Source organism: Ranitomeya variabilis, chromosome 3 (assembly GCF_051348905.1).
Source record: "Ranitomeya variabilis isolate aRanVar5 chromosome 3, aRanVar5.hap1, whole genome shotgun sequence".
NCBI classification, from domain to species: Eukaryota; Metazoa; Chordata; class Amphibia; order Anura; family Dendrobatidae; genus Ranitomeya; species Ranitomeya variabilis.
The window spans coordinates 171,590,518-171,614,005 of record NC_135234.1 but is presented as its reverse complement, the minus strand read 5'-3'; the positions used below and the strand labels follow the sequence as shown (position 1 = coordinate 171,614,005).

The window sequence follows — 23,488 nt, the reverse complement described above, 5'->3', positions numbered from 1 at the left end:
AGCGGGTTCCATTATACAGCGTGGAAGCTAATGGAGGGGTCATTATAAAGTGTGGTAGATAATGTGGAGGCCGTTACACAGCGTGGGACCTAAGACAGGAGTCATTATACAGTGTGGGAGCTAACGCAGGGGTCACTATACAGTTTGAAGGCTGCTGTCGGACCATCATACACTGTAGGGACTACTGTGGGGGCCTGTAAAGAGTTTGGGGCTACTGTGAGAGCACAAAGGAGACATTGTACTATGTAAGGGCACAGTGGTGGCATTACAATGTGATGCAGTATGAGGAGCATTGCATTTGTATCACACAGCAGGAGCAGTAATAGGGACACATACGGCAGCAGCGGCTCAGTATTGGGATATCAGCAGGATGAGGAGTTTGTGCAGGTTGGGAATAGATGGTGATGGGGCTGGAATATGAGAAGTGAAACGTGTCTTTGTTGTATTCTCTGCAGCTGAGTCCTGGGTGGAAGAAGTTGTCATGTCGGTCTGGGCCAGTTGGAAAAGACGGGAAAAATTAACGATTCCATCAGAAAGAATGTCAGTGGTAAGAGATTATCTGTAACTGTGCGGTGATCACTTGTATGCTTTGTAGGACTGGTATCTACCCCAATATGGTCACAATATGGTGGTAATATCAGTATTGATCAGTATCAGGATCATCTGCTGAGGTTCTCCTACGTCCACTATTAGGCCGGGGTCACACATGCGAGTTTTACGGACGTAAGAGCGCAGAAACTACGTCCATAAAACTCGCATTACATACGGCACAATTATTCTCAATGGGGCTGCTCCTATTAGCCGTATATTACGGTTCAGTATTATACGGCTTTCTACGGCCGTACAAAATCGCAGCATGCTGCGTTTGTCAGCGTATTGCGCAAAAAAATCGCTAATGAAAGTCTATGGGGGCGAGAAAAATACGGATTCCACACGGACCTGCAGTGTGACTTGCGAGAAATACGCAGCGGTGTTAGTGAAAAGTCAGTAATTCAATTGCCGGCTTTTCATTTCTCCTGCACAAACCCGACAGGATATGAGACATGGTTTACATACAGTAAACCATCTCATATCCCCATTTTTTTTGCATATTCCACACTACTAATGTTAGTAGTGTGTATGTGCAAAATTTCAGCGCTGTAGCTGCTGAAATAAAGGGTTAAATGGCGGAAAAAATTGGCGTGGGCTCCCACGCAATTTTCTCCGCCAGAATGGTAAAGCCAGTGACTGAGGGCAGATATTAATAGCAGCCAGGAGAGGGTCCATGGCTATTGGCCCCCCCGTGGCTAAAAACATCTGCCCCCAGCCACCCCAGAAAAGGCACATCTGGAAGATGCGCCTATTCTGGCACTTGGCCACTCTCTTCCCACTCCCTGTAGTGGTGGGCTATGGGGGTAATGAAGGGTTAATGCCACCTTGCTATTGTAAGGTGACATTAAGCCAGATTAATAATGGAGAGGCGTCAATTATGTCACCTATCCATTATTAATCCAATTGTTGGAAAGGGTTAAAAAACACACACACACACATGATTTAAAAGTAGTTTAATGAAATAAACACAGCGGTTGTTGTAATAATTTATTGTTCTCGCAATCCATTTGCAGGCCCTCGCTTGGCAAAATAATAAACGCACAAGATACATACCTTCTGATGTCAGATCACGTCCCACGATGTAATCCATCTGAAGGGGTTTACTAATATTACAGGCAGGAGCCCTGCTAAATGCAGCTGTGCTCCGTGCCTGTAATCCCCGGCGAATGAATGAAATGTAGGTCATTGACCTACATTTCCTTCAGTCGCGGTGATGCGCCACCTGGTGGATGTCCTCATATGACCTGGAGCGTGGGAAAAAGTTCCCAGGCTGCAGTTCATGAGAACATCCAGCAGGGGCGCCTCACCGCGACTCAATGTAAGTACAGATCCTGCTTTCCTTTCAGCACCCGGGGGATTACAGGCACGAGCGAGTGGTTTATCGCAGCTCGTGCCTGTAATATTAGTTAACCCCTTCAGATGGATTACTTCGTGGGACGTGATCTGACATCAGAAGGTATGTATCTTGTGCTTTTATTATTTTGCCAAGCAAGGGTGTTGCAAATGGATTGCGAGAGCAATAAATTATTACAACAACCGCTGTGTTTATTTCATTAAAATACTTTTAAATCATGTGTGTGTGTGTTTTTTAACCCTTTCCAACAATTGGATTAATAATGGATAGGTGTCATAATTGACGCCTCTCCATTATTAATCTGGCTTAATGTCACCTTACAATAGCAAGGTGGCATTAACCCTTCATTACCCCATATCCCACCGCTACAGGGAGTGGGAAGAGAGTGGCCAAGTGCCAGAATAGGCGCATCTTCCAGATGTGCCTTTTCTGGGGTGGCTGGGGGCAGATGTTTTTAGCCACGGGGGGGCCAATAACCATGGACCCTCTCCTGGCTATTAATATCTGCCCTCAGTCACTGGCTTTACCATTCTGGCGGAGAAAATTGCGCGGGAGCCCACGCCAATTTTTTCCGCCATTTAACCCTTTATTTCAGCAGCTACAGCGCTGAAATTTTGCACATACACACTACTAACATTAGTAGTGTGGAATATGCAAAAAAAAAGGGGATATGAGATGGTTTACTGTATGTAAACCATGTCTCATATCCTGTCGGGTTTGTGCAGGAGAAATGAAAAGCCGGCAATTGAATTACCGGCTTTTTACAGATATCGCGCTGAATGAAATCTAAATACAGAATATATATATATATATGTGTCTCAATGACATATATATATATATATATATATATATATATATATATATATATATATACTGTATACAGTATATGTTTTTTCTAACATTTGAGCACATAAATCCATTAGATGTCGGTTTTGCAAGCCTGCGCGAAAATCTCGCAGTACGGATGCCATACGGATTACATACGGAGGATGCCATGCGCAAAATACGCTGACACACCCTGACTACGGATCAATATTTTGGGAACATTTCTCCGTATTACGGCCATAGTACGGACGTATAATACGTGGCGTATTGTCTTACGCCAAGTGTGACTCCAGCCTTAGGGTGCATCACCATAGTTGTAATCAAAGGTTAGGGGCCCACTCAGATGTCTCGCCCCCCCTGGGCTGAACCCCTAGCTACGCCTCTGTCAAGGGTGCATTCTGCATAGTTGAAGACACGAGCATGCGGCTTGTCCCTTTTCATTTTCCCTCCCTCAGTCTCTGTTAATTTCTAATTATATTAACCCACTAACGCTAACTACCTTTTTCAATAAATATACAGCTCTGGCAAAAATAAAGAGACCACCACATCAAAACCCTGTCATGGGCAGCCCAATCTCCAGACCTGAACTTTATTGAAAACCTCTGGAATGTAATAAAGAGGATGATGAATAGTCACAAGCCATCAAACAAAGAAGAACTGCTTATATTTTTGCGCCAGGAGCAGTGTGAAAGACTGGTGGAAAGCATGTCAAGACGCATGAAAGCTGTGATTAAAAATCATGGTTATTCCACAAAATATTGATTTCTGAACTCTTCCTGAGTTAAAACATTAGTATTGTTGTTTCTAAATGATTATGAACTTGTTTTCTTTGTATTATTTGAGGTCTGAAAGCATTGGGGGGTTTTTTGTTTTGAAAATTTCTCCTTTTCGGAAAAAAAATACAAAATTTATTGCTTGGAAATTCGGAGACATGTTGTCAGAAGTTTGTAGACTAAAAGAACAATTTACATCAAAAATATACATATAAAGAGAAAATCAGACAAACTGAACATTTTGCTGTGGTCTTTTAATTTTTGCCAGAGCTGTATATAAAAAGTTTTGGGGTGAGATCCTGCTGGCAGGTTTTTTTTAACATTCTATCAGACAGATGCAAAATCTTTATTGTTAAGTGTCAAGGCAATTATATGTGTATACAACATCATGAGTAAAATCATTAGGAAAAAATAAAATATATTTCAAAGAATAAAACCAGTTACCACTACCCAATGTGTTCCATATGTATAACAGATATAATTGGAGTAATGGTCCTACTAATAACTATGAATAAACAGCTTGATCTGCCAGTCATCTGCAGATCGATATCTTGTGTGTGTTTAATTTATATGTTCTGTTAGCAATAAATTAGCTGCTGGATTGCTCAAAAACAAAAGGGAACAAAAACATAAGCACTTCTGCTGCCTACTGTAAACATAGCTTGAATTAGTGCATATAAAGTACAAGGTAGACATTACTTTTTTGTGTTCTCGGAAGCCAGTAGATAGGCAGAGGAGACAATTGCTAGGAAAGTCACCAGCTGCAGGGATTTATGTGACAGGAACATCTCTGAAATCTGTAAAAATTAAAATGCAAAAATTAGCTCCTCCTCAGTCTTTTGAATTACAAATAATCATGCAATTTTTTGTGTCAATATATGAAAATATCTCATAATGTTACTGAAAAATGTAGAATCGGTCTTTAAAAAAACAGTGCTGCAATGCCTCATTATGAAAAGCTGGCCATACACATTAGATAGCTATTGATCAAATGATGCTTTGGCCGGCAGTCAGTTCTGCCAACTCTCCCATGCACCAAAGCACTTGCTCACCTGAGCACTCCTGTGTTTTCTTTGTTCTCTCAAAATCTTTCCTGACCATAAGTTTTCCTTAAGTAGAGTTGAAACAAGAACATAGAACAAAGAGATTTTTACCGCTTGTTATGTCTCACGACTTGGGAAATCATTCAATGTTTGCATTGCTTGTGTTCTATCCTTCTTTCTAGGCAGAAGTTTGCTTTTCCTTGTATTTTGTCCCAACTCTCTCACTGTAGTCCTGTGATGTATGTTTGTTCACGCCCTTATTCTCCATTTTGTCATCATTCCTCCATCTATATGCATCCTACTACATGTCCTCTGTTGAATATTCCTTTTTACCTGCTGCTTTCATCATAATACAAGAATTTCAGTTAAAACAATCCTCTTTTCCTGGAGTCTTCTTACATGAGAACGTGGCTGAGTTAAGCTATCTGATAAATCGGTATGAACGTGAGTACAGGTCAATACGGAAGCGCCCAAAAGAATAGGTCTATCCAGGCACCACTGCGTTCTACATACCCATGAGTCAGAATAGTAAAAAGGAATATCCTGCCTTCAGAGACAGTAACTCAAGGTCTGTGCTGAACCTCAGTGGAAAAGGACATTTCCCAGATACACAGTAACCCAGTTCCCAGCCAGACCCCAGCGTGCATAGAAGCACACACTGCAGATAAACAGTGAGAAGTATAACCCTCATCATCCACTCTTCCTGCCTGCAAACAAATCATGTCTGAAGCGAGGTATACAATGTCCCTACCAGACTTACAAACACAGGAAAGAGACCCAGATCCCCATCCACCAGCTAGTGAAAGGGGAAAACGTACAGTCAAACCTACATGGAAAGTCATGGAGAATTTAGAGACTGAAAAATGTGTTGTATATAGTGATGTGTCTTCACTATGGGAGAAAGTGCTGAGTCACATAGACACTGTATCAAGGCCTGCTTCTCATGAGTTACCACTTGAGGGAGCCCTAGAACAATTATGCACAGCATACCAAAGGTATATGGAGAAGACTGACCAATACATTATTCTCCTGAAGAAACTGAATCTGCCAGAGACTTTAAAAGAATTGCAAAGTTTCCAGCAGCTTAATTCTGAAAGAGACTACACCGTACGCGACATTAAGACAAAGATAGAGGCTAAAATTGCACGGACACCAGATGCATCATCTCGCTCATCCAAATCGTCTAAGCACTCAAAACGCTCATCTAGGTCAAGTTCATCAAAATATTCCACTCAGCCAGCAGCTTATAAGGGCACGTGCTAAGGCAGAAACGTCTAAGATACAAGCAGCCTTTGCGCAAAGGAGAGCAGATATGGACGCAGCCACAGCACAAAAGAGAGCAGAAATGGATGCAGCCACAGCACAAAAGAGAGCAGAAATGGCAGAAATGGATGCAGCCACAGCACAAAAGAGAGCAGAAATGGATGCAGCCGCAGCACAAAGGAGAGCAGAAATGGATACGGATGCAGCACGCAAGGAAGCTCTGGAGAAGGAATGTGAGCACGCAACAGCCATGGCGGAGTTAAGGATCCTGGAGCGAGCTATCAGTGGGAGTCAAAGAGACAGCATCAGTTTGTGTGAAGGTGAGGCAGAGGACCCTATTGAACGCACAAGAGACTACGTGCTAAGCCAAAATGGCGAACCGCAGATCATCACTAACACTCCTGATGGCGTTCATGCTTCTCCAGGGCACCAGGATGCCGATCCACTTACAGAACCCTACACTCAAGGTCAGTACAATGCTCCCAAACTTGAACTTCCTTCGTATTCCGGTATGCGCCAAGACCCTGCATCTCATCAAACTCCACAGGCTATTATCTACACGCAACCCAATATACCGGCAGGTCATTATACTCTCGACAACCGCATAGTGCCAGCTCCGCATGTAGCAGAGACTATACCCACCAAACCGGTTGCTGGACTAAATGCATATGCCACTCCATACTTACCCACGTTTCAAGGCCAAGACGTCTCCACTCCTATGTACAACACCGCTCAGCCCACATTCGTGCATCCTAAGTCAGAAAGAACAGACATGTCCGACTTCGCAAGGTACATGATTCGCCGCGAACTTACTAAAACCGGTCTCACAAGGTTTGACGACCAACCTGAAAATTACAGAGGTTGGAAAAATGCCTTTAGAACCGTAACTAGTGACCTCGGCATCACTGCTGCCGAAGAGCTGGACCTGCTAATCAGATGGCTAGGACCACAATCCACAGAGCGTGTCAAGAGACTCAGGTCTGTACATATCAGTAATCCAATGGCTGGTCTCATGGCTGCATGGGAAAGACTAGAGAAAAACTTTGGCAGTCCAGAAGCCATAGAGGATGCACTGTTCAAGCGTCTACAGAGTTTTCCAAAGATATCAAGCAAGGACAGTTCAAAGTTCCTAGAGCTCAGTGACTTGCTGTTAGAGCTCCAGCTGGCCAAGGCAGACACCCACCTACCTGGCCTCAGCTATCTGGACACTGCTCGTGGAGTAAATCCCATTATCTCCAAGCTACCATACAACGTACAAGAAAGGTGGACTACACTAGGGTCAAAATACAAGAAAGACCATCAAGTGTCATTTCCTCTGTTCTCCTACTTCTGTGAGTTTATAAAAAACGTCGCAGAGTGTAAGAACGACCCAAGCTTTTCCTACGAAGAATCCAGTGGCCCAGCTTCACCTCCTTCTAAATACGTGAGCGCACGCTCGATTGACAGAAACCGCAGGGGTCCAGTGTCAGTGAAGAAGACGGATATTCTTCCCTTACCAACATCAGCCCCAGGCAAGAGTAACAAGGGTGAAAAGATAGAGAACCCAAATCGTGAGTGTCCCATCCACAAGAAGCCACATCCCTTAAAAAAGTGCATCGGCTTCAGGAAGAAACCGCTCCTAGAACGCAAGGAGCTTCTAAAGAAGTTCGGGGTATGCTACAGATGTTGTGCTTCTACTGAACACCTTGCTAAAGACTGCAAAACTACAATTAAGTGCATGGAGTGTGACAGTGAGGACCACGTACAAGCACTTCACCCATTCCGTCCCGACGCTACACTTACTCCTTCCCCCACCACGAGCCATGGCGGGGAGGTCGCAGCTCAAACTGCAAGCCATACCACAATATCTTCTTCATGCACAGAAGTCTGCGGAGAAGACCTCTGGGACAAGTCCTGTGCGAAGATTTGCCTGGTGAACGTATATCCCAACGGTCACCCAGAGAAAGCTGTAAAGGTGTACGTCCTTCTGGATGATCAGAGCAACCGATCACTTGCAAGGTCAGAACTCTTTGATATGTTTAACTTAAAGGGAAATGCTTACCCTTACACCTTAGGTACCTGCAGTGGTGTTACAGAGGTTTATGGGAGAAGGGCCAGTGGTCTTACAGCGACATCTCTCGAGAACACCGTCGAGATACCGTTACCTACACTGGTCGAGTGCAACCAGATTCCATCCAATCGAGAAGAGATCCCAACGCCAGAGGCTGCTCTTCATCACCAACATCTCAAGGGGATAGCAAACAAGATACCAGCCCTCAACAACAGCGCAGATATCCTGATTCTGCTTGGCAGAGACATTCTCCGGCTGCACAAGGTGCGTCAGCAAATTAACGGACCACACGATGCACCATTTGCCCAACGCTTAGATCTAGGCTAGGTAATCATAGGCAATGTTTGCATACATAAGATGAAGAGACCTAACAACATCTCCTCTTACAAAACACACATCTTGTCAAATGGTCGCAGCACTCATTTCCAACCATGCCCACATCACTACTGGGTGAAAGAGAAAGTGAGCAACACCAAGTGGCAACAGGAATCCTTCAACAACATGAACACACTCCAGTCCTGGGAAGAAAACCTCGGGTCATCAGTGTTCGATTCCACAAGTAATGACAACAAGTTGGCACCCACAAGGGAAGATAAAGAATTTATAAAGGTTATGGATAAAGAATTTGTTCAAGACGATTCCAACAGTTGGGTAGCTCCTTTACCCTTTCGTTTCCCAAGAGTGAGGTTGCCGAACAACCTGCAGCAAGCAACTGCAAGGTTCTCATCCTTAAAGCGTACCCTAAAGAGGAAACCAGAGATGGAGAAGCATTTCATTGACTTTATGCAGAACATCTTTGACAGAAATCATGCTGAACCTGCGCCACCACTGAGGGAGGGAGAAGAATGTTGGTATCTTCCATCCTTTGGTGTCTATCACCCTCGCAAGCCTAACCAGATCAGAGTGGTGTTTGACTCCAGTGCTCAGTTTGAAGGCCTCTCTCTCAATAACCTGCTCCTAACTGGGCCCAACCTGAACAACAGCCTCCTTGGAGTATTGATCCACTTCAGACAAGAACCTGTTGCCATAATGGCCGACATTCAGCAGATGTTTCATTGCTTCATTGTGAAAGAAGACAACAGAAACTATCTTAGGTTCCTATGGCACAAAGACAACAATGTCAACAATCAGGTCATAGACTACCGGATGAAGGTCCATGTCTTCGGCAACAGTCCCTCACCTGCTGTGGCGATCTATGGACTGAGACGGACAGCCCAGGAAGGTGAGAGAGAGTACGGTTCCGATGCTCGGCAATTTGTAGAGAAGAACTTCTACGTGGACGATGGGCTCAAGTCCTTGCCCACAAGCGAAGATGCAATTGACCTACTCTCCAGGACACAGGAAATGCTATCCACATCAAACCTCAGACTCCACAAGATTATCTCTAACAGTCAAGAGGTAATGAACGCGTTTCCATCTGAAGACCATGCCACAAACCTAAAGGACCTCAACTTGGGTTCCGATGTTCCTCCAACACAGCGCAGCCTTGGTCTACTGTGGGATATCAAACGGGACACCTTCACTTTCCAAGTGTCACCCTATGACAAACCATTTACCAAACGAGGAGTCCTATCTGTCATAAATAGCATCTATGATCCTCTCGGGTTTGTAGCACCCATCACTATTCAAGGCAAGATACTGTTAAGACAGCTTACGGCCGAGAACACGGATTTGGACACCCCGCTCCCAACTCAGAAACAGCAAAGGTGGGAGGCGTGGAAGAAGTCTCTGAAGTTCTTAGAGCAACTCCAAGTCCCACGTTGTTATTCTCCAAGATCACCTTTGACTGCAATCAGAAGAGAAGTCTATATTTTCTCTGACGCATCTACAGAAGCCATAGCCGCAGTAGCTTATCTGATGACCTTAGGAGCTAACAAGGTACACTGTGGTTTCATCCTGGGTAAAGCCAAATTAACTCCAAAGCCTGCACACTCTGTACCCAGACTCGAGCTTTGAGCTGCGGTATTGGCAGTAGAAATTGCTTAAGTTGTACAAGACGAAATGGACATTACAATTGATTCCTTTACCTTCTACACTGACAGCAGGGTGGTACTCGGGTACATTCACAACCAAACAAAGCAGTTCTATACATATGTGAGCAACAGAGTAGAGCGCATCAGAAGTTTTTCTACCCCTGAGCAGTGGCATCACATCTCCACCGATTTAAACCCAGCCGACCGAGGTACAAGACTCGCAGCTGCTTCTAAGCTTGGTGACAACATGTGGTTAACGCCTCCCAGTCTCCTGTACGAAGATTTCTGTGCGAACAACACCAAAAATGCTTATGAGCTGGTGGAACCAGAATCTGACAAGGAGACAAGACAAACTATCTCTGCTCACTATACTTCAATGACATCTAGGCAAGGTTTGAAGTCTCATCGTTTTGAACGCTTTTCAAGCTGGTCCTCCGTTGTACGAACTATAGCTCGTCTCATTCACATTGCTCGCTGTTTTACAAAGGACAAGCTCTCAGGGTGCCATGGTTGGCACGTGTGTAAAAGTCGTCTTACTGCCGACGACATAGACCATGCTGAACAAGTTATCATCAGGTGTGTGCAACAAGAAGAATATTCACATGAGATTGGCAGTATTACCAAGGGAGTCAGCGTGTCCAAAAACAGCACTCTACTCGACTTGAATCCAGTAGTTGATCATCTCAAGTTTCTAAGAGTGGGAGGACGTTTAAGTAAATCAGACTTATATGATAAGGAGCAGAACCCTATCATCATTCCAGGTCGACATCACGTCACTACTCTGTTGATTCGGCACTATCACGAACGAGTACAGCACCAAGGCAGACATCTTACTGAAGGTGCCATCAGGTCTGCTGGCTTGTGGATCATGGGAATGAAGAGGTGCGTCTCTTCAGTTCTCCATAGATGTGTCAAGTGTGGAAGGTTACGAGGAAAACACCAACAACAACAAATGGCGAACCTCCCAGCAGTTCGACTGAGCATGGACCAACCGTTTTCATATGTTGGTGTAGACGTCTTCGGGCCATGGTCGGTTGTTACCAGGAAAACCCGTGGAGGAGCCGCGAACAGTAAGCGATGGGCTGTCCTATTCACCTGTCTCAGTATCCGTGCAGTTCACATCGAGGTTATTGAATCCATGGATACCTCCAGCTTCATCAATGCCCTAAGAAGATTCTTTTCCATCCGGGGACCTGCCAAGCAACTCCGGTCCGACTGCGGCACAAACTTTGTAGGAGCCTGCAAGGAACTGCAGTTTGACAACTTCTTGTCCGACAATGGATGTACTTGGGTATTCAACCCTCCACACTCTTCACACATGGGTGGATCTTGGGAACGCATGATTGGTGTTGCACGAAGGATCCTCGACTCCATGTTGCTGGACCATAAACTTCCCCTTACTCATGAAGTTCTGGTCACCTTCCTCGCAGAAGTGTCAGCCATAATAAATGCTAGACCTTTGGTTCCAGTATCATCCGACCCCGATGCTCCAACGATACTTACTCCAGCCACATTTCTCACACAGAAGATTGGAGCTGCTACAGTTCCGCCTGGGAACTTCGATAACAAGGACATTTACAGACGTCAGTGGAGGCAAGTACAACACCTGGCTAACGTGTTTTGGCATCGATGGAAGACCAAATATTTGCACTTGCTTCAAAACCGTCACAAATGGCTGACGCCCAGTCCCAATCTCCAAGAGGGAGACCTTGTTCTCTTAAAGGATAAAGAGGCTCATCGTAATGACTGGCCAATGGGACTTATTACCAAGGTCTTACCCAGTGAGGACGGAAAGACTCGTAAGGTAGAAGTTAAGGTGACAAAAGGGGGCTCTACCCGAACCTTCTTCCGCCCGGTCACTGAACTCGTGCTGCTTCTACGAAAGGAGGACATCACATGAACTGAACATGCTCCTGGACGTTGCTCACGGCGGGGAGCATTCCTCTTCATTCTCCAGTTTATTGAACTGTTACATTCCCATTGGATTCTGGGTTGGTGGAAGAGTTGGCATGTTTGCGGCTTCCCCAATCTGAAGATGGGTTTAATATATTTGGACTTATCTTTCGGTTTGATCTACGGGTCGACAACAACGAGTTTGGACTTTAAAATCTTTGATGTTTATTATTGCATGCATGTTTTCTTCCTCTTGTTTTTTCAGGTTCGAACGACTTCAAAGAATTACGGACATCGTGAAATCCAAGGATTTCAGACGGGGAGTGTTATGTCTCACGACTTGGGAAATCATTCAATGTTTGCATTGCTTGTGTTCTATCCTTCTTTCTAGGCAGAAGTTTGCTTTTCCTTGTATTTTGTCCCAACTCTCTCACTGTAGTCCTGTGATGTATGTTTGTTCACGCCCTTATTCTCCATTTTGTCATCATTCCTCCATCTGTATGCATCCTACTACATGTCCTCTGTTGAATATTCCTTTTTACCTGCTGCTTTCATCATAATACAAGAATTTCAGTTAAAACAATCCTCTTTTCCTGGAGTCTTCTTACATGAGAACGTGGCTGAGTTAAGCTATCTGATAAATCGGTATGAACGTGAGTACAGGTCAATACGGAAGCGCCCAAAAGAATAGGTCTATCCAGGCACCACTGCGTTCTACATACCCATGAGTCAGAATACCGCTGAAGTTTACAAAGACCAAAACTGTAACTCCATTCTCCTTATGGAATTCCGTACTTTAGGACTAGAGATGAGTGAACTAGTGATGGATGAATACCTACTATTCTAGCATGGGCACCGAACACGGACCTCACCAGGAAATCCATGTTACTGTTCGGGTTCTGCTTCCCGAACACCAGATGTTTCTCGCACTGTCATGTGCATGTCCTTCCAAAGCCAACACCATCACCCAAATAAAGTGCATTACAATATCAAAATCTGATGAAGCCACCATAGGCTTTTAATGAAAGTTGTATGGCTGACTATTTGTGAGTGTGAAGTTAAAACAGATTTGGAGCTCCTGCCATATGGACCACATCTCTCCAATAGAATGCTGTCCATTTACATAAAGTCCCCATTTACCCAGCATTTGGACATTGTAATGCAGTTTCTAAATGGCTACCTACATGGTTACCGCTGACAATCATCATCAGCATTACTCTTCCGGTAATTTACATACTGGTGGACACTTTGAATAGTCTACTTGAGAAGGTGGTGGTCCCAGAGGAAGAGGAGAAAGCAAAGGAGGATGCGGAAGGGATAACAATATCTCTAAGTTCTGGACAGTGCCATGGGAGAGTGGATTACAGCGATCGAGAGGTACCAGACAAACTGTTAGTGAAGGTGCAGGAGCCGAGGAACAAATGGAGGAGGAAGAGGTGATGGATGTGTAACAGTCAGAAGATGAACAGAATAATGATTCCCTCTCTGTTGTTCGTGGTTGGAGGGAGGGGACAGAGAAAGCAAGCTTACCCCGCCACAAACACACCATGGATTTGGACCTTATGGAAGCACCCGATACATGAGCGACTTCTGCAATCTGCAACATGATGCCCGCATTGTTAGGATTAGAAATAGTGCTGTTCAATGGGTTTCCATTCTGTTAGATCCACAGTACAAAAGTAAAGGGATGCGTGCATGATGGAGTATCAAAACACGCTTGTAGACAATCTTATGAGTGGTTTTCCCCAAGACAGCAGTGAAGCACACAGTGTGCATCACAGTTATAGACTTCTAACCCTGGGAACGTCAAATCATCAATGCAAAAACATTAGCAGCAGCATTGTAAGTGGAATAAGCAATTTATGCAAGTTGTTTCTAAAAATTTTTAGATCAGCCCGTGCAATTGTTTGTAGAGACTCCAAGTTGTGTCTCCATCTGGTGGGTTGCCTGTAGTGGAAGGATTGTCAGGACCCCATTGTACTATATCTACTCTGTGAAAATTGATGCCACTTTAGTGGTGTCTATGTAAAGAGGTGGCGGGGAACCTCAGTTGCCTCCTCTCTCCTACACACCGAGCCTATGCGGCACCCCAATGGTTCCCTCATGTTTTATATGGTGATGTCATGTATTAATGTGTAATGTTTTACCAATGTAATGTGCTGTGTTTGTTATGCCTGTTCTTGTACTGTGTATACTGTAATGTGCTGTGTCTGTTATGCACAAGCTTAGGGATAGAAAGGCAACATAGGGTTAAGCTGTTGGGAGGAGTTCAGCAGAGAGGCTGTGCAACAGGTTTACAGGAAAAGGATTTCCTGGTCTTGGAGCAGACGCCTGGGCACTTTGCCATGGGCAAGACGCTCTCCATGTCCAGGAACAGAGGGTACCCCGTTCGGGGGGATACAAGCTGCCACGGACTGTTGGCAGTGTAGACGGGCCCTGGTACTTTGGGAACATCTCCAGAAGAACTGTTGTGGTTCCCAAAAAACAGGATGGGAGCTGTTGATGATGTATAACTAGTTGAAGATGCAGGAAAAGCGAAGGAAGCATTACTTTATTTTCCTCCTGTTACCTCATGTTCATTAAAAGTTCAAAGGTTGGAACAGAATTGTGAATGTGGTGCATCCGGAGGACACATTCCCAGCAGCAGAAGTGAGCATGTGATGAAGGTAAATGACTGTACTGCAGGACTGGGGCTTCTCTTGTCTGTTTGTCTGCAAGGGGCCGGGGTGCTCACTGACTGTGTCTTAGTAAACTCGGCCATAACTACCACCCTGTGTCACCTTGTTATATCTGCCCCTAATTTTGAGAAATGTTTGGACTCCAAGTTGTGTCTTCTTCATGTGTGTTGCCTGTAGCAGAAGGGCTCCCAGCCCGGCAGGCCTGCACTTACTTTCAGTGAACTACCTGTGTTACTATCCTTACATTTTTCTAAAAATAGTAGTCTATGAAGCTGATATTTGGGTCACCTGATTGTGGCTGAGCAGAAAAGACGTTTCAGCTGTTGCATGAGGTGACTGGACTCCCAGCACAGCAGACCTACACCGGTCCCTCACCCATCTCTTAATCTGAACTTAAATTCAAAGGTGCAAGTGCTGGCCCAGATCCTGGCTTATAAATGGGCCATACCTGACTGCTGCTCTGCCATTATACAATTTCTACTGTGGGTCAATTGATGCCACTTTTCTTGGTGTCCCTAATTTTTGGAAATGTTTGGACTCTAAGTTGGTTCTCCTTCATGTGTGTTGCCTTGAACTTGGCAGGGCCCTCAGAGCACCAGGCCTACACCTTTCACTCATCCACCTGCTACTGATCAATGTCTAAGCTAAAAATGCTGGTCCAAACCCTGTTCCAGACCCTGTCCCATGCATCCATGCTGCGCAATTATACTATTTGTAATCTGGGTCAGTTGGGCAGTTGGGGGTTGTGATGTGGGGGGAAATAATTGTAATTGGCGTGCAACATCGGAGGACTGTACTGTGTGATGTTAAGGTGGAGGAAGAGGAGAAGAGGCCACTTGATGCATCACTTGTTGTCCACTAGATCACAAGCTCTTTCTGGCCCTCATCTATACCACTGTGCGGCTGCCAAAGAAAGAGGGTTGAGTAGCCCTAACAGTAACAGAAGTTGTCAGTTGTCTTTGGATAGGACGAGCCGGTGTTTGTTCAGTAGAGCTTTCAGTATCCTTACGACCTGCCCCATGTACACATCGAACACCAAACTTTTTCCCAGCTTCTACCACAACCTCACTTTTTCCACACTCATGGTGGATGTACCTTTACCCTCTTTTAACCAGTTGTTTCACAACCCTAGGCCCACACCTGTAATTTAACAATCTGTATTTATTTGCTGAGACAGTGTGTCTGATCCACAGAATTAGCACAAAAGATTTACATGCTGAAATGTGGACTGATGCCTGGACCACACAATTAGCATAAAGGATTTAGATTCTGAAATGTGGACTCCTGGCTGCACCACAGTTTTATCACAAACTGTTTAGGTTTTGAAATGTGGACTCCTGCCTGGACCACATTTTTAGCACAACTATTTAAATGTGGACTCTTGGCTGCACCACACTATTTGCACAAATGATTTAGATTCTGAAATTTGGACTCCTGGCTGCACCACACTATACGCAGAAAGTATTTAGATTCAGACATGTAGCCTCATGTCTGGACCACACTATTAGCAGAAAGGATTTAGATTCAGAAATGTGGCCTGGTGTCTGGACCACAAAATTAGGAGAAATAATTTAGATTCTGAAATGTGGTCAGGTGCCTGGACCACAGTATTACAAGAAAGGATTTAGATTATGAAATGTGGACTTCTACCTGGACCACACTATTAGTAGAAAGGATTTAGATTCTGAAATGTGGACTCCTGGCTTCACCACACTATTTGCACAAGCTACCATATATGCTCGAGAATAAGCTGAGATTTTCAGCCCTTTTTTTAGGCTAAAAGTGCCCCTCTCGGCTTATACTTGAGTCATTGTCGCAGGGGGTCAACGGGGGAGGGGGAGCGGCGGGAGTGATGGCTGTCACATCATACTCATCTGCTCCCGGCACGGTCTCTGCACTTCCCTGCTTCTCTGATGGTCTCTGGCGCCTGCAGCTCTTCTGTTTTCAGCGGTCACGTGGTACCGCTCATTAAAGTAATGAATATGGACGCGACTCCACTCCCATAGGCTTGGAATGCATAAATTGCTTTAATGAGCTGTACCATGTGACCGCTGAACACAGGAGCAAGCTGCCGGCATGCAGCGGAGACCATCGGAGAAGCAGGGACATACAAAGAGACTGCACCAGGAGCGAGTGAGTATGACGGGGGAGGGTGAGCCATGTGATATTCACCTGTCCCCGTTCCACCGCCACTGTGTCTTCCGCATCCTCTGGCTGTGACATTCAGGTCAGAGGGTGCGATGACATGGTTAGTGCGTGTCCTCTGCCTGAACAGTCACTGGAGAGACCCAGAAGACACAGCAGCGCGCGGCGGTGGAACGGTGACAGGTGAATATCGCAAGTGCCGGTGTCCTGAGCCAGCGGCGACTCCGGCACCTGACTCCCATAGCACGCCAGTGTTCCCGCCTGCTCAGGCCCCCGGCAATCGGCACCCAGTGATAAGAGGTGAGTATGTCATTTTTTTTTTTTTTTAATCGCAGCAGCAGCAGCATGCGGGGCATATTATTCTATGGAGCATTTCATGGGGCCATCAATCTTTATGGAGCAGCATATGGGGCATAATATGCTATGGAGCATCTTATGGGGCCATCAATCTTTATGGAGCAGCATATGGGGCATAATATGCTATGGAGCATCTTATGGGGCCATCAACCTTTGTGCAGCATTATATGGGGAATAATCTATAGACATCTTATGGGGCCATCAACCTTTGTGCAGCATTATACAGGGCATAATATTCTATGGAGCATCTTATGGGGCCATCAATCTTTATGGAGCAGCATATGGGGCATATTATTCTATTGAGCATCTTATGGGGCCATCAACCTTTGTGTAGCATTATATGGGACATAATATTCTATGGAGCATCTATGAGGCCATTACTAACGTTTTATGCATTATATGGGGCATATTTTAATATGGAGCATCTTATGGGGCCCATCATGAACTTTATGGAGCATTATATGGGGCTCCTGATTCAATATGGATATTCAAAAACAACCTACTGATGTCTCAATTAATTTTACTTTTATTGATATCTATTTTTATTTTTGAAATTTACAAGTAGCTGCTGCATTTCCCACTATACTCTATTCAATAAGTTTTCCCAGTTTTTTGTGGCAAAATTAGGGGTCTCGGCTTATACTCGGGTCGGCTTACACTTGAGTATATACAGTATTTAGATTTTGAAATGTGTACTCCTGGCTGAACCACACTATTAGCAGAAAATGTAAATTCTGAAATGTGGCCTGATGTCTGGAACACACTATTAGCATAAAGGATTTAGATGGATTAGATGGTTTAATGGATAGCACTCATACCTAGGGCCGGCATTAGAGGCAAGCAGACTAGGCATGTGTCCCCAGGGGCTCTCAGCCAGTGGCATGCCATTAACAGAGGCACACCACATGGCCGCTATGGGGCCCATGAGTAAGGGGGGCCCTGTAAGGCCCTCCCCACCCCGAAGCATTGCTCATACTTTCCGTACCCACTGTGTGTAAATATATATATATATATATTGTAGGGTAGCTGCAGCACCCCACTGGGCCGTGGGATACTCTGTACCGGGTCGGACACAGTTCTTAAAGGGGAAGGTCATGGCAGCAGGGACCCGGTCTGTGGCCCTGGGTGTCCAACTAAAGGGATGAGAAAATGGGAAAAAGTTTATGGGGAAAATGTTTGTGACGCCAACTGTGGTATTCAGCGATAAAGATGTTAGCCGACGCTGCTGTACAGTCCTCTGGGGGGCAGATGATAATGCAGCTGAGTTGTTATAGCTCTCCACAGGTAGAACATGGTCCCCAGGGCAGTTAGTGGTGTGGGTGTCAATGTTACTAGTGACAGGTAGAGGAGCAGAGTAGATGATGCCGGAAAGAAATGAAAGGACACAGCCTGTTGCAGTTCTCACGGTTTTACTCACAGTTCATGCTCCCCAGCCAGGATGCTGTGTCCTCCAGGTGTGAAGTCCAGGAAACTCTCTGGAAACTTGGGCACCTGTCCAGAACTCCTCTCTTGTATGCCTCTCCTGGCCATCTTTCTGCTCTGGCTACCTCCTCTCCTGCCCTTGCCACCCAGTTTCCCAAGCCGGTGAACGCGGGTCTTGTCGGGCAACGTACTCTCTGTCCCATGGACCCTCTGAGTTCACCTTTTATGCGAGTAGGTGCAAATGTGGCTGCTGCATCTACAGTCACAGCAACCTCCGGATTGCTACCTGGAGCCTGAAGTTTTCCCACTAGTTCAGGGGCCGGTTTCCCTACTGTGGCCTGGTTCCTCCACCGACGCAGGTCAGCCGGATATGGGTCCCATGGGTGGCTTCTGCACCTCCCATGCCCCTGGAACCCCTTCTTCCTGGGAGCTTTTTTCCTTCCTTTTCACTTTCTTGCTGGGACGAGCTCCTACCAGCTCCAGTCACCAGCTCCACATCTGCTCTGTTCTCCTGCTCCCCGCAGACTCTCTGCCTACTCTCTAACTGCCTCCCTCTGTGTGTATAGCTTCCCCCTCTTTCCTACCTTCTCCACCCACTCCCCAACACCCTTTTGTATCCAGACTGGGATGAGGCCATCCTCCCTTAGGGTACACCCAGATACCCCTTCTAAACTGGTGTCTGTTGGGTGCGAGTGTTAGAGTTCTGTACAATGTTCACTCCTTACCAGAGAGTTGAGATACCACACCTCTGGCTGAGATGCAGTACCTCTGTGGCGACTGGACCTTCAGGGGTTCCACACAGCGGTGTCCACGCTGTGCAGTGATGAGGCAGTGACCCAAGCAAGTTCAAAACAAAATGCATTTAATGTCCAAATAATCACACAGTGTTCAGCACACTGTATCCTCCGGATCGCAGCCGGGAAAACAAAAGACAGTCCAGGACTGGTTGCTGTGAGCGTTCACACTGCTTTGTACGCAGGGGTGCCAGATCCTTTAGCTTCACTGACCCCATGTTGCCTCACACAGGGAGTGCTCTGCAGACAACTGCTCTGTCTGCTTCCATGACCAAAACTGATACCTCTTCCTATACTACAGGGCTTTTAATCAGTCACTGCTTCACCATTGTAATCACAGCTACACCTGTGACTGCAGTACCCCTTCATGGCCTCACAACACTTCCGTGCACATTCTGGAGAGCACAAACAGCGTCCCCTTGCTGTAACAGTGGGGACTGGCTCACCATATATATCTACATACAGTATATATGTATATACATTATATATTTATATATATATATATATATACAGTATGTATACTACAGTACAATCATCGCCTACGTTCCCAATAACCCTCGAAAAATAAGCTGTCACCACTAATCGTTTATAAGATTATTTGTTTACACTGAAGCCATACGAGTATGGCTTCAGTGGTGCATTATACAGAGCAAAAACAACAGGTAGTAAATTTTATATGTATAATGCAGAAAAGTAGGCAGTATTTATAAAAATAGAAAGAGAATATAATATAATATAATATAAGAATAGTACTAAACCTGTGTCATTGAAATGATTCAGAGCTTAGCAGAGAGAAGCACTCCTTAAACAGCTCCTTAGAGTAACGGACAGAACCAAAGAGTACTGTATCTTGCAGAACTAACAACTGACAAAGACCCAAACTCTGACTTGTATTAGTTCAAGGTTATGCCCACATACCTTCCCTTGGTGAGCTCACATGGGGGGCTGGTCATGATATGTGCTAGATCTTTAGAAGATTATGAGATCCTCTTACAGAATATATTTGCTTCTGGAGGTCCCAGGAGGGAGATATTTTTATCATGTTTCCTATCACAATTTTACCTTTCTATAGAGATGAAATAAAATGGATAGCATCATCCATCTACCGATCTTAAGTTGGAGGTGTTTAGCCAGCCTTAAGGTGATGTGAGTGAATGCATTATGTTCGTCCCTTCGCTATTACTCCGAAAATATATCTACCATAAATATTGAATAGATGCAAACATCAATATATTATCACTGATACCTGGCTCCAGAGTGTCTGAGAAAATTCCTTTGAACAGAGGAAGCACCTGAACTTTTCTGTCTCTGAGTATACAAATCCTAGACTTGGTGGATGTTTCATAGCAGATAGTGATGAGTGAGTATACTCGTTGCTCGGGTTTTCCCCAAGCACGCTTGGGTGGTCTCCAAGTATTTGTGAGTTTTTGTTGACTCAGCTGCATGATTTACGGCTGCTAGCCAGCCTGAGTACATGTGGGGGTTGTTTGGTTGCTAGGGAATCCCCACATGTATTCAAGCTGTCCAGCAGCCACAAATCATGCAGCTGAGGGGAGGAAAACTGAATCTCCGAGCACTAACAAATACTCGGAGATAACCCGAGAGTGCTCGGGGAAAACCCAAGCAATGAGTATACTCGCTCATCACTAATAGCAGATGTCTGCTGATAGATGTTTCTCAGCAGATTTTTGCTATAATTACCTGTTCACAGCAATGCAAGTTAGAGTGTCAGCTCTTTTTTACTTCCCCAGTTGTAGTTATCCCATATGTTCAATGTGAAAATGATAAGTCCCCTTTCCAGAGATGTCTTTATGGATTTTACAATTTTCTCTACACTACTTTTCTTTTCTAGATCCCAAAGTTCCTGCCAGATTGGTGTTTGTCAGTGGTACTAATAAATGTAGAGGATGTGTGTTATTGTACTTTAATAATTATTTATATAGATGGAGGAATAGTTAAAGGAGAAATGAAGAAAATGTAATTAATCCATAAATAACTGTTGTATTATGCAAGCATTTATACAGTTCTGCACCATGCCGACAATATATATTCAAGCACCTCGATCTGAAAAATATTTTACACTGAAGCAGTCCGTAATTAATTGCATCTAATTACATAGATACAATTCTATATGCCATCATTTACCAGATCATCTAATTAGTCATATTCTATAATTATCTGTAGAATCACAAAGCTTTCACAACATCTTCTCCTCTGAATTGATACAGCGTTTTTAATTTGCAGCATAAATAGAGGTATTTTAACTGATGCAAAATGCTGATAAGAATCCAGAATAAGGCGTCTCTTATTAAGAATAATGACATACATTTTATTAAGATGCCAAACATATGACTGAGATGCTTTATGAAAGCTCTATGCCAATATTATTATTAAGCTATATTGTAGATTTCAGTAGAATGAGGCTAATGATAGTAATTGGTGTTTTTGTGTTCATTACATTATTACCTGTTATTTATACAACATAAGGGGGTAAAAATTCAACTTGTCGAGAGAGCCAAGGTGGCAATGGGCGATATATAGGCCATTCTATGCTCCCCTCAGAATTTAAACATTTCTGGGAGTTTGACTGGTTGTTAATATGCAAATAATTTCAGGATGTACAGTGGAAGAGCAGGTAAGCTGTGCTGCTGGTAGGAAAGAAGTTCTGAATTTTGAAGAATATGTAGTTAATTCTCAATATGCAAATTATGTCTCCTTCAAAACATTTCTTCAGAGAGGAAGAGGACTTGAACTCTGATGCCACCTATTGGAAATAGCAATCCTAAAAGTCAATATCGACCCTTTAAAGGTTCCTGCCATGTGACTCAGAAACTCTATTTGCAGTCACATGTTTTGTGTATTTGCCCCTCATCAGTAGAGATGAGTGAACCTTCAAGGCATGACAGGCAAGCTCAGGCTACTCTTCCATTTTTGAAGACCAAAATGCAAAAGGGTCCAACCCCCCATGGCATTGATATTGAGCTCCAGATACCCCTGCACCATTTTTTCCCAGTCATTAAAGTGTCAGACTTGTACTTTGTTATGCTGGTGCACAGGCTGGTGTAAGAAATATGTAAAACAATTAACAGAAACAGGTTATGCCACTTAAACTGATGCTGTAAACCTTTTTTGCGATGACGCTTTGACATTCCCGGGGTTGGACGTCTAGAACTGCAATGCACACTGTGTGCCTCACTGTTGTCTTGCGGAAAACCCACTCTTAAGATTGTCTACAAGCATGTTTTGATACTCTAGCATGCGCGCATCCCTTTCAAGGGGGGAAAACATCTGTATTGTGGATCTAACAGAGTGGCAATGCAGTAGCTAGCACCATTTCTGACCCTAACAATACAGGCACAATGTTGAAGATAGTGCAGCAAGAAGGCGCTCATGTGTTGGGCGCTTCCATGAGGTCCAAGTCCATGGTGTGTTGATGGTGGGGTAACACTCAAGGTTGCTTCCTCCATCCCCTCCCGCTAACTACAACAGAGAGGGGATCATTATCTTCTTAATGTCCTGACTGTTGCGCGTCCATCACCTCTTCGTCTTTGTCCTCCTCCATTTGTTACTCATCTCTTGCACCTTTACAGTTTGTCTAGTACCATGAGTGCTCCACAATTGCTGTAAGCCACCCTCCCATGGTACCCACCTGTGCTATGACAGTCTGGAAATATGAGATATTGCTATCCCTTCTGCATCCCACTCTGCTTCCAACTCTTCTTCTGGGATCACCACCTCACACAGACTATTCAAAGTGTGCTCCTGCATGTAGATGACCGGAAAAATTATGTTGTCGATGGCATTGTCAGCTGTAAATATTTTAGTAGCCATTTTAAAACTGTGCAGAAGGGTGCAGAGGTCCTTCATCTGTGCCCACTCTGCAAGCATCATTTGCAATCGTCATTGGCGATGCAAAAGGACATACTGCACCAGGGCTCATCGCTGCTGCCACAGTTTCTTCCCCTCCTCTATGATGTGACCGAGTTACCCCTCTTCCTCCAGGATCCAACAAGTCTTATGCTGCCTTACTCTTTCTTTTCCCTCCTTTAACCCTCTGTTTATTTCCCAGAGGGTCATTTATCTTTTTTGACCATCTCTCAGGATTACTGAACTGCTCTTAGGGGGTTATAAGCCTTATTAACTTAATCATTATTATTTTACTAAATTTTGTGAGTCTGCAGGCCTTATCCTGTTGAGTTATTTTTGTGTTTGGTACCACGATTGGATTTTGTCAACACATTTGCTGCTATCTGCTAATTTGCAGGATTTATCCTGGTGAGCCTCATTAGCTCTGGTTGCTATCATGAGTAGCTTAGTGTGTTTTATC

The 23,488-nt window shown here is 44.5% G+C and overlaps 1 protein-coding gene across 1 annotated transcript in view; it reads right to left on the bottom strand.

The window, feature by feature from the left end:
* Positions 1 to 23,488, bottom strand: part of LOC143818044 (uncharacterized) — a 125,859-nt gene that overhangs the window by 67,190 nt on the left and 35,181 nt on the right. The window contains exon 2 of the mRNA XM_077299483.1: positions 4,243 to 4,340. Coding sequence (XP_077155598.1) covers positions 4,243 to 4,331 — 89 coding nt within the window. The 5' untranslated portion in view covers positions 4,332 to 4,340. The remainder of the gene's footprint in view (positions 1 to 4,242; positions 4,341 to 23,488) is intronic.